General features: G+C 35.9%; 1 protein-coding gene across 7 annotated transcripts in view; it reads left to right on the plus strand.

Moving 5' to 3' along the window:
* LOC132151614 (rap1 GTPase-activating protein 1-like) overlaps positions 1–12,579 on the plus strand; it is an 85,664-nt gene that overhangs the window by 60,412 nt on the left and 12,673 nt on the right. For 6 of the 7 annotated variants that reach the window (XM_059559835.1, XM_059559836.1, XM_059559831.1 and 3 more), the window contains 6 exons: positions 3,468–3,515; positions 5,738–5,776; positions 5,870–6,058; positions 6,797–6,900; positions 7,785–7,863; positions 8,201–8,254. In XM_059559835.1, the coding sequence (XP_059415818.1) occupies positions 3,477–3,515; positions 5,738–5,776; positions 5,870–6,058; positions 6,797–6,900; positions 7,785–7,863; positions 8,201–8,254 (504 nt within the window). In that variant the 5' untranslated portion in view covers positions 3,468–3,476. Of the gene's footprint in view, positions 1–245; positions 321–3,467; positions 3,516–5,737; positions 5,777–5,869; positions 6,059–6,796; positions 6,901–7,784; positions 7,864–8,200; positions 8,255–12,579 lie in introns of those variants that run through there. The other variant, XM_059559834.1, reaches the window with a different exon arrangement.

Consider the following 12,579-nt stretch of genomic DNA (forward strand, 5'->3'; position numbering starts at 1 on the left):
ACGCTTCTGTGCTCACACACACACACACACACACACACACACATCCACATGTCACTTAGTGATTTCCTTCATTAGAGGCTTTATTAGAATAAGGGAAGTTGTATCAGATTGAGGAAGCTATTGGTCTTTTTCTTGCCTTCCCCGCTGCTTTTCTCATGAGTAGAACATATGAAGACTGAGAGAAAGAGTGTTTTGTTGCTGGTCACAGTCGTGTCTCTAAGAGTTCAGATGATTTATCTGACTTCATCATGACTAAGAGTATGTCCTGGCTTCGCAGTCCTGCACTCACTGCCACGCACCACCGCAGGTGCTTCAGTGATGTAAGTAGAATTATTGTATGAAAGTGTAAGGAAAAATCAATAATAGTGAAATGTGTGAGTTTGTGTGTTTATATAGAAAGGCCAAGTGTAAGAGTGTAATGTGTGATTGTGTTTCTTTTTACTGTGATGTGTGCCAATGTTTTAATTTTGATTTCATTTTTAATCATCCTGTCTGATTTAACAGAAATTATCATGTATAAATATTTTACAGTTTGATAATATATGTTTACAAGGTAATTTTTTGTTACATTATGGTAATGGGAATTGAAATCTCAGTTATTGACCTTGTTTGTGACCAAGTTCAAAGATAACTGTAGATTTGAATTATGATCATATTATATTGATCTGAGGGTTTTGAGTTATACATGCTCGCATAGGATCTGTACAGAGTGTACTGTGTAAGTTTGTGACGCAGTAGTCTTATAGGATGTCTTTTCTGAGAAAGTTGCTTGGTTGATTTGTGAAATTAATTTAGGAAATAGCTTTTCTGTCAGGTTTACATTAGCTGCACATGTGAGAACTAAATGTCCTCACAATGACAGAAGAACTTCAAAGGAACTGTATTATGGGACTTCCTAACAGTTAATCAAATAAGGAGACTAATTAATGTCTTAATTAAAATAACAAAAAATGCTAAAAACTAAAAGATTTCAGCATGGGATGGGTTAAGGGATAGGCTTTAAGTTATAAAGTGTAGATATTTAACTTGGGGCCCTATTTTAACGATCTAAACGCAAAGTGTAAAGCGCATGGTGCAGGTGCACTCAGGGCATGTCCAAATCAACTTTTGCTATTTTAATGACGGAAAAACGGTTGGCGCGCCCGGGCTCATGGTCTAAACGGGTTGTCCCTATTCTCTTAATGAGTAATGGCCGTTTCTTGGCGGTAACATGCAATAAACCAATCAGAGTCTCATCTTCCATTCCCTTTAAGAGCCAGTTGCGCTCATGCCATGACGGATTTGCTATTTACACGGTGGAATTTGGCAACCGCAAAGACAGAACGTGTCTCCGGAAACGGAGCTGCTCGTGTGCTCTTTAAATAACAAAGAAAAAACATTGCAGCAGACTTTAGACCAGGTTTGAGTTGGTCTATGGCGCAGTCTATTTTCAGCTCCTTAAAATAGCAATGTGCCTGAACACACCTCTTTTTTAGACCAGCACACCCATGGGCGCAAAAATGAGCGCAAATGCATTTGCTAATTAAACGACGTGGCGCTGGATGGGAAAATGCGAACAGCGCCGGACTGAAACCAGCAAACACACTTGCGCTGCACCTTGCGTCACATTGCGCCGAGTGTATTATAGGGCCCTTGATGTTTCTTCAACTTTAGGCACTCTTAGGGGTTGATTTATATTAAAACTAACAAATTCTATATATGAATGTGAAAATTCATTTTTCAAAAAGAGCCTTCTGAAAGTCAACAGGCCCAAAAGTGTCCATAGTTAAAGAAACATGCAGCTGTTAGCTTAATATAAAAACAACAAAAATAAATTAACCACAAGTGTGTGTGTGTGTGTGTGTGTGATGAGTCAGCGAATCATAGGGAGAAACACATCAAAGTTTCAGTTCAGTGTTTTGTTACAATGAAGTCATTTAAGGTACTCTGAACTTTGTGAGTGTGTTATTTAAGTGCAAGTTTATGTGTGATTTTCTTGTTGAGCGCAATTATTTACTGGCAATGATTTTGCAGAGTCCTACCTGACTCTGCAGTCTTATCAGCATTAAACATTAAAAATGGTACTGCATTCTGACAAACTAGGTTTTTAGTGCTGGGTTGCAAAGATGTTGCTATATGGTTTCAGGGATGTTCTATGAGGTTGCTAGGGTGTAGTTAGATGGTTGTAGGGGTGTTTTGATTGGCTGTGGTTTTGGTGTTATCCCGCCTTCAAAATAAACTCTATTTGTATTTTACCTGTTTTATCTTCTGACAGCAGAAAATCCATTCACTTAGGTGTAGGATGAGTTAAATTTAATATTTAGGGTTATGGGTTTATTCAAATACATAACCCTAAGTATGAGCATTATCAAACATGTTAATGAGCAGGCAGTGATTTCTGAACAACATTCCCCTTAATTCATGTTGGCTTTTATGGTGGTTTATTCTGAGCTGTGGGCTCAAAGATATTACACCGCACCGCAGCAGTAGCTAGTCAGGTCATATCCTTCATACGCAGAGCTGCTCTGGGTCCATGTTAAATTATGCTGCTTCACAGTCTTTATCTCCTATTGAGATGAACCGTATGATAGGGAGGAAGGACATCTGGTAGTCTGATGCACTGTCGATTGTAGGATCAAGGCAGGGAGCTCCTTTCATTACTGCAAATCCACAGTCACTGTGAGAGATGAGAGTCGTTCTCATGTCAAGTGGACTCGCAGACTGTCAGATCTCACTCTTTCTTATTGTGTTCATCCTCCTCTCTCCCATTTCTTTTATCTGTTCTTCCTGATTCTCAGACATCAGATATATTTGCAATTTATATTCTGAGGTTCTCTCTCAAATACATAAAATATGTCACTTTAACATTTATATATGTAGCTTGAGCTCTTCTGTCATTAAACTCTTGAAAACATTGTTAGACTAGAAATATAGTCTACGCAAGTACACAGATGCTTGGTCGACACATTTGAATGTTTTTTGAACCTGGTGATCCTTCATAATTTACGCACAAAGACCATTTTATGCTTCTGACTTTTTAAATTAAATTAAATTATGAAGTAGTAGTTAAACTTTTTTTTTTAAATACATATTTCTTTTTATGTTAGAGTTTCCAAACGTCTAAAACTGTCAGTTTATTTCACATTTTAATAAAACTTTCAATCCCATAATTCTGGTTCATAGCGTGCATAATTGCGTATGGGCTGTAACAAATCTAAAGGAGGTGACAGAATTTATTTTTAATATGTTATTTAATTATACATTTATTTATAATAAATTAATTTTCAATATATTTATGCCAATGTTCATTGTTGCTTTCTCAATATATATATTGATTCCTTTGATGTTCATTGTTGCTTTATCAATATATATATTGATTCCTTTGATGTTCATTGTTGCTTTATCAATATATATATTGATTCCTTTGTTCCATTTGATGGATGTTTTTAGATGAACTGTTTAATATCCTCTTCTTTTTGTAAATGCAGAGCAGCAGAATGGATGAGCAGAGTTGCACTCTTCCACCTCCTCTCAAAGTAAGTGTGTACATTTAGAGCAACACAAATAAGCATCAAGTGTTATAGTCATTACAATCCGCTCTCACAGTCACTGCCATCAGCACTTTTTATCACATGTCCACAGAAACACAGTGTTGCTTTTGTTACAGATGGATGTTTTCATATTAACCCTCATTCTCATAGCTTTAAGGTTCACAAAAGCTCTGCTGCTTTAAAATGTTGACATTTTAATGCATCATAGGAGCTCTTCTGACTTGAAGGCTGTTTCAAAAGATTATAATACCTTTTGGCCATACTATAAAGCAGGACTGTAAAGAAAAGACAATCCCAAAATGCACTGCAGGTAGCTTAGTGTAAGATGATGGATGATGATGATGTTTAAAATACAAGTATTGATTAGTGATGGGAAGTTCGATTCTTTTCCGCGAACCGGTTCTTTCGGACGGTTCGATTCAATGAACTGTATATATATATATATATATATATATATATATATATATATATATATCTCGAATCAGACGCGTCCGAAAGAAACTGTTTTCGGTTCAGTGTACTGATGATCCGTAAACCGATGCAACCGGTTCTTGACTCGAGAACGAGAATCACTCTAACCGGCACGTGCTGCAGTTCAGTTTCAGCAGCTGCTCTACTCGTGTTCATGTTCTGTTTACTACAAACTCAATTTGTGAATGTGTCATCATTTAACTATATATACAGTACACATATTTCATGAATCTTCCCTTATTCCTATTAAACATAGTCTTAATTATTGTCCAACTTCCCTGAAAACCCCTTTGGCCTATACATTATCTACAATATACAGATTAGAAACATTCATCTTAAAAAAAAAAAAAAGCAAAATAAAATATAGTTATTTTATCACACTTTCCGATGTTTAACAAAATACTTAAAAATTACAAACATTTGCAGTATCATCAGTTCATCGGTTCTCAAATCGGACGTGTCCGAAAGAAATGGTTTTCGGTTCAGTGTACTGATGATCCGAAAACCGATGCAACCGGTTCTTGACTCGAGAACGATAATCAGCTCATCGGTTCTCAAATCGGACACGTACAAAAGAAACGATTCTCAGTTCAGTGTACTGGTAATCTGAAAACCGATCCAACCGGTTCTTGACTCGAGAACGAGAACTGCTCCAGCTGTGGGCGTGTTCGTTCGTCATCTGGCTCGGCTCGGTGTTCATCTTCAGTTCGGTCTTCACAGCAGTTCACTCAGTGTACTGTTTGAGTACATGAATTACTCCGGGATATTGGTTTATTCTGACTCAGAGGGAGTGTCAGTCACGTTAAAAAAGTTAACAGCTTAAGTAATTTGTGGATTAATGCTTATTGGAGACGTGAACCGTTTCAAACGATTCAGTTCGATTTGGTGAACTGGTTCAACCGGTTCACTAAGAAGAACCAGTTAAATTGAACGATTCGTTCACGAATCGGACATCACTAGTATTGATTTATAAAATGTGTTCAAATGAGTAAACGTACTATGCAAGTGCAATTACAGTACATGTCACTGTTTCAGAATCTTGTGCCATAAGCAATGCATCCTTTAAGATGCTGCCATGATGAGTTAAAAATAGTTCAACTTTTTGTCATTCTGCATATCATAGTTAAAATTTTATTCACTACAACTATCAGAAGTACATCACAGAAAGTAATGTTTCCCCCTTAAATTATGTTTTTTTTTTGGTCTTAATCCATTGGCAGAGGTCTTTTTTCTTATTCGCTGTCCCAGTTTATTTATTTTTGCTTATGAAAGTAAGTGTGTCTTATGGATACAGTATTTGAAAGTGTTATACAAATGCATCTTCTGTTTAGCTTTGCTCTCTGTTTTGTTGTGCTAGAAAATGTCCTTAGGCAGCACTCATACACAGACTGACTTATAATATAATGCTTTATATATACATATATGAGTTTATGCAGGCGAATCACACATTCAACTTGAAATATAAATGCCCATAATAGAAGAACATATAGAAGTACTTTGTTGTTCTGTGCATGAAACAAGCCAACAGAAAACTTGTGATCTGATGCTTTCACCGTAGGCCTTGTATACAGTTTGTTTGGAATCATGAGTCTCCACAGGTCTCTTTATGCGTCTTCATATTTCCTTCATCTGCAGCTTAAAGTGATTTGAATGAAGGGCTCAAAATGTCTACAAAATGTCTACATCTCTAATACCAAAATGTTTATTTTCTACATCCCTCTCTATTCCTCCCACAGACAGAGGAAGACTACATTCCTTATCCCAGCGTCCATGAGGTTGCAAACTTGTTTGGCTTTTTAATATGTAAATATGAATGTGTTGTCTTGCTGTACTGTAATATTGTGATTTTTGTTTTTGTGGGCTGGCAGGTTTTGGGGCGAACAGGCACTTTACCACTCATTCTGCTGCCCCAGTTTGGGGGTTACTGGATTGAAGGGACCAATCATGATTTAGGCTCCTCCTCCACACCAGAGGAACCGCCCCCTTGCCCCGCATCACAGGTTAAACTGGAGACGAACAGCATCGCCAATATCTATAGGAAACACTTCCTGGGCAAGGTGAGACAAAGTTGACCAATTTATATTAAATTAATAATTTAATTAGCAATGAAATCAGGTTTTCCAAAGCTAAATTAACTCTTTAAAGATATGATAACATTATGTCTGTCAGTCAGCTAGGTTTTTGTTGTTTTTGTTATAGGGAATAGCCAGAATGATTGTCAATACTGTAATGAAAATAATATTAATATATGGAAAATGTTAATATGCAAGTTATTTAAAAAACAAACAACCGCAATGTGCGACCAGGAATTTTATATAGTAAAATCAACTAAAATCAAAAACTATATCAGCCTCATCAAACCGATGACTATCATTTAAAAAGGCCAAATATTGGCAGTATGAAATTATATAACATATAGTATGATATATTCAGATATATAATGCACATTTGTATTTAAAATTAATTTTGTTGTTTCCTTTTTTTGTTGCTACCTTGTGTCCCCATTTAAAAATAAATTATTATACAAAGAGTATTTTGTTTTGTTTATTTTATTTATCTATGCTTTACCTGCAATATTAACATGTGTTGAGGTATAGTTTAAAATAATAAAATAGTTGATCAAATTGATGGATGATTCTTACGGTTGGTTGTTTTGTCTCATTATTGCCGTTCATCTTCCTCTGCAGAAATAATACTCTTTGAGCTTGCTGTCTCTCAGGGTCAGAGCTTTTAGGAATCTGTGATAACGTAAAGAGTCTTTAAGAGGGTTTATGCATGTATAACTCTTTCTGCAGGAGCACTTTAATTATTACTCAGTGGACAGCGCTCTGGGCCACCTGGTCTTCTCGGTGAAGTATGATGTGATTGGAGACCAGGAGCACCTTCGACTGATGCTTAGGTACTTCAAACATACACTCTTGACTATTCACAGATGAAAAATTCTGTTTTTCATTATAACTTTTGTTGCAGATGTTTCTCCTGAAATACCTTAGGAGATATATAAAAGTAAATCGCTGATACAGTTTTGTAAAAGTAAAGAGCCAATCCCAGTTCTCAGAACAGACCCTCATTCCCTTGTAATGCCACGTCCTTATATACTTCGATTTACAAATCCTTTTTGCGACCTTAATTGATATCCAGGTTTAGAAATTGAATTGGAATTTAAAAGATATTTTCAATTCAGTTCTGAATGGTGCACAACCCAGTCGCAGACACTTTTCTTTTTAAAGAAACATTCACATCCACACTCTCCTGTCACATATTCTCTCATTGTTCATTTTCAGAGATGCTCTGACTTAAGTGCTTAAAATAGCCAGCAGAAACACAAGGGCACATCCATTCTTTATAACCTAAAGCCTGTCTCGAAACCCTTTAATGATGGGGATGGGAATAAGAGACAGTGTACATGTCAGAGAGAGGTTGGTCTGTAAAGCTTCACTTTATAAAATGATCTCTTCAGGGACTCTTTGAATGTTGTGTTTTGGCTGTAAGATAATTGAATGCTGGAGTGATTCACATGGCTACTTTTTTAATAGTTGCACTACAATACCATTGATCTCTCTCTCTTTGTGTCATTGTCCTTTCTGCTAAATATAACATTTACATTACTTTAATACATTTAGCAGACACTTTTATGCAAAGCGACTTACAATAGAGTAACATAAGCAGTTTGTCTCAGAGAATGTGTTTGTGAAGTACAGTTGAGTCTAGTTTGGTTATACTGTTACTATATTAGTTTTTAATGCTGGTGCTAACTGTGAATCTAATGTCTTTTAATTGTAGGTCAAAGTTTAAAACCTGCCATGATGTGATACCAATTTCTTGTCTGACCGAGTTCCCTAATGTTGTCCAGATGGCGAAGGTAGGTCATTAACATAAATAGTTGAGCAAAAGGAGAATTTTGCATTGCTGTCAGTGGATAAAAGATACAAAATAAAGACGTGGATGAATTCAGTTAAAATTATATTTATTTTTTCTTTTTATATTTTTTTTGCAATTATAATTATACATTCAGTTAATTTATTTGAAATTATTTGCATATATTAGTGTTTGCTGAGAAAGCTCCAATGCAAATGAGATCTTACAAAAGGTGAATTACTAAATTAATATGTTAAATTGATAGCCTTAGTAATCATATACAATTATTTGATAAAAATATGTATGTTAGATTAATCATAAATCTTTTGTCTTTTTTTAAGCTTGTCTGTGAAGAGGTGAATGTGGATAGATTTTATCCTGTCTTATACCCAAAGGTAAGCTGGAACAGAAAAATCAAAAACGAATGACCTCCATGAAGTTGGCACCCCATAAAAAGAAATAATCACCAAAATTATGCCATTCATTTGTGCTACGTTTGTGCGGATTTGTGCCGCAGAAACGAACGTTTGTGCTGGTTTGGTGTTTGAGATATTAAACGTTTGTGCCGTTAAAACAAACACTGTATCTATTTTCCTTCCGTAGATACATCCAAACTATTATCGGAGGCTGTGACGTCACTCTCCACCCCAGTTCGTCTAAATCACACAAAACAGGTGTCATTCGTTTGTGCTCGATTTGTGCCGGTTTGTGCTGTTGAAATGAAAGTCAAATATATTTCTTCTTCTTAGAAATAACAAAAACAATTCTGGGCAGTGACGTCACTCTCCACCCCATGGCGTCCAAATCTCTTCAAACAGGTGTCATTAGTTTGTGCTGGTTTATGCCCATTTGTGCTCTTAAAATTAAAATTCTATCTATATCCCCTCCTTTAGAAATAACAAATATAATTTGGGACAGTGACGTTACTCTCCACTTCATCTAAATCGCACCAAACCGGTGTCTTTCGTTTGTGCTCGATTTGTGCCATTGAAAGAAACACTGCAACTAGATCCCCTCTTAAACGTGAAAAATAAAAATAGGTCGAAATCGTTGCAAAACTGTGTCGCTTGTTTGTGCTCAATTTGTGCAGGTTTGTGCTATTACGATAAACATTCTATCTTGCCCTCTTCCTTAGAAATAACACTTTGGATTCGGGAAAAGTGATGTCACTCTCCACCCTATGCCGTCCAAATCGCCCCAAGCCGGTGCATTTTGTTTATGCTCGATTTGTTTTGTGCCGTAGAAAGAACCATCATAAATTATTCCATTCTCTAGTTATTATGAAGTTACTAGTTACTTCTAGTTAGTTATTCATTCTGTAGACATCACAAAATCTTTGGAGGAGAGGTTGACAACCTCCGTGAAGTTGGCCCCCCACCCAACACAAAACGTCAGCAAAATAGTCTCAATCGTTTGTGCTCCGTTTGTGCTGCTTTGTGCTGTAAAAAAATGTGTTTGTGCCGCTTTAGTTTTTTAGATATTAAAACAACATTTAAAGGTCATTCTGAGGTTACTCAGCCCCCCACATACTCCAAATCCAACCCAAATAGACTCGTTTGTTTGTGCCTCGTTTGTGCCAGTAATATTTTAATTTGTGCTGCTTCGGTTTTTACAAAATTGGACATTGAATTATAGGTGATGACGTCACTCAGCCCCCCACATACCCCAAGTTCACCAAAACAAGTTTAATCGTTCGTGCCTCGTTTGTGCTGGCTTGTGCCGGTAATATTTTCATTTGTGCTTCTTTGGTTTTTTAGATATTAAAATAATATAGGTCATTCTGATGTCACTCAGCCCCCCCACATACTCAGACTCGTTTGTTTGTGCCTCGTTTGTGCTGGTTTGTGCCAGTAATATTTTCGTTTGTGCTGCTTCGGTTTTTAAAATATTAGACATTGAGTTATAGGCGATGACGTCACTCAGCCCCATACTGCAAATTCACGAAAGTAGTCTTGTTTGTTTGTGCGTCATTTGTGCTGGTTTGTGCCGTGTAAAAAACATTTGTTTGTGCTGCTTAGGTTTTTAAGATATTAGAATAATGTTTAGTGGTAATTTTCTGATGTCACTCCACATGCTCCAAATTTACCCAAAATCTACTTTGTTTGTGCTTCGTTTGCACTGGTAATATTTTCGTTTTTGCTACCGTTTTTTATTAAATTTTTCCTAGTCAACTAGTCCCATGTTTATATAAAATTTATTAATATAATAACCTATTACATCATACTTTAATAATTAGGCATTTAGCCTATTCCACGCTCACGCGCACATAAAGCTTGCCGCAAAGCACTGGAAAGGTGGCCTATTGATTGACTGCGAAGGGGGAAAAGAAGACATTGTAATTATTTATTACTAAACTTGTGCTTTCTCAGTCAGTGTCGGCTGACTAATGGACTAATAGATGAAATTAGTGCCTAATAGATGTTATAATGGAGAGAAATGCATTATAATTCATATATTCATACGACCACATAATTAGAGAAGATTTTTTTTTTTAATTGGTTTGTTTAATAGTAGAAATTTCAAGATTTATATAGATTTATTTATTGTATATGAGCCGGTTCATTGTTGTGACGTGCTCCATTCACGGAGACTGCATTAGACGACAGAAAGGAAAAAATTTCCGCAGGAAAAAAAGAAAAGAAAAAAAAATCTGAGGGATTACGCGGGCACCTCCATATCTTACAGTAAGCGCGATAATACTCCCACACTCTTCATAAACACGTAGATTTATTCATTTACATTTAGCAGACGCTTTTATCCAAAGCGACTTACAGATGAGGTCAGTGGAAGCAATCAAAAACAACAAAAATAGCAATGATATATAAGGGCTATAACAAGTCTCAGTTAGCTTAACACAGTACACCTAGCATGGGATTTTAAATAATATAATATAAAGAAAACAGATAGAATAAAAAAAGAATAGAGCAAGCTAGTGTTAGAGGTCTTTACACACACACACACACACACACACATACAATTGCATAATTAATGAAAAGAAAATAGAATATAAAAAGATTAGAAAGGTAGTTAGATTTTTTTAAAGAATAGAATTAGAATAGTGAGTGTTAAAGTTAGAGGGTCAAAATAAAGATGGAAGAGATGGGTTTTAAGCCGATTCTTGAAGATGGCTAAGGACTCAGCTGCTCGGATTTAGTTGGGGAGGTCATTCCACCAGGAGGGAACATTTAATTTAAAAGTCCGTAAAAGTGACTTTGTGCTTCTTTGGGATGAACAATCAAGCGACGTTCACTTGCAGAACGCAAGCTTCTAGAGGGCACATAAATCTAAAGTAACAAATTTAGGTAAATGGGTGCAGTGCCAGTGGTCGTTTTGTAGGCAAACATCAATGCCTTGAATTTTATACGAGCAGCTATTGGAAGCCAGTGCAAATTGATAAACAGAGGTGTGACATGTATTCTTTTTGGCTCATTAAAAATTAATCTTGCTGCCGCGTTCTGAATTAATTGTAAAGGTTTGATAGAACTGGCTGGAAGACCTGCCAAGAGGGCATTGCAATAGTCCAGCCTGGACAGAACAAGAGCTTGAACAAGGATTGGTGCTGCATGTTCCGAAAGAAAGGGCTTGATCTTCTTGATGTTGAAGAAAATAAAACACTTGAAATGCGCCTATATATAGCGATTTTATCATTCATATAAAAATAATAATAAAACCCAATTTGGTCATTGCCCAGCTCCCCATCAACGATCTAGCACAGAGACAGAATTATAGTTCTAATATTAATAAGTGATAAATAATTACAATGTCTTCTTTTTCCCTGTGCATTCAATCAATAGGGCTACTTTCCAGTGCTTTGCGGCAAGCTTTATGAGTGCGTCAGCGTGGAATAGGCTATAAATGCCAATTTATTAAAGGATGGTTTAATAGGTTATTATATTAATCAATTTAATATAAACATGGGACTAGTTGACTAGAAAAAAAAAAAAAAAAAAAAAAAAACACAGTAGCAAAAATGAAAATATTACCAGCATAAACGAAGCACAAACAAAGAAGATTTTGGGTAAATGGAGCATTTGGGGTTGAGTGACGCCACCGTCTATAATTCATTATCTAATATTTTAAAATATTTTTTTCAATATACATGTTGCCCCTTGGTAATATTATTAGAAAATATGGAATTAGCTTCCACTGTTATGCTGATGATACTCAGCTATATATCTCAACGAGACCAGATGAAAGAAACCTCTAAATTATCTAAGCTAACAGAGTGTTAAAAATGTAAAAGATTGGATGTTCGGGGTTCAGACACACTCGCTCTGTTTAAATTTAGATTAAAAACGCATCTCTTTCGCCAAGCATTTGAATAATGTATCTTAAATTGTGAGTATAGTTGTATCTGATCAAATGTGCATTCTTATTCTTTAGCTTGGGTTAAACTAATTAATTTTACTTTGTTGGGCAGCTATGCTAATGATGTCTCTATTTGTTTCTATGTTTTTCCACGGGATTTACACAAGCTCTAGTCTGGATCCAGAACACCTGAGAAGAGATGATGCTGACCCTCAGAGGACCCCAGATGATGCTAACCCTGAATCAACAACAGAACTAACAAATATTGCTACAAGTGTGACTTCATCATATAATAATTATTAATTATTAATAATATTAATAATGTTCATCATCTGGCTGACTACGACTTGTATAAATTTTTCTACAAATCCAGTCATACGTGCACAAACTGACAGTCACCACTTATAAGCTA

Source organism: Carassius carassius, chromosome 10 (assembly GCF_963082965.1).
Source record: "Carassius carassius chromosome 10, fCarCar2.1, whole genome shotgun sequence".
Classification (NCBI taxonomy): Eukaryota; Metazoa; Chordata; class Actinopteri; order Cypriniformes; family Cyprinidae; genus Carassius; species Carassius carassius.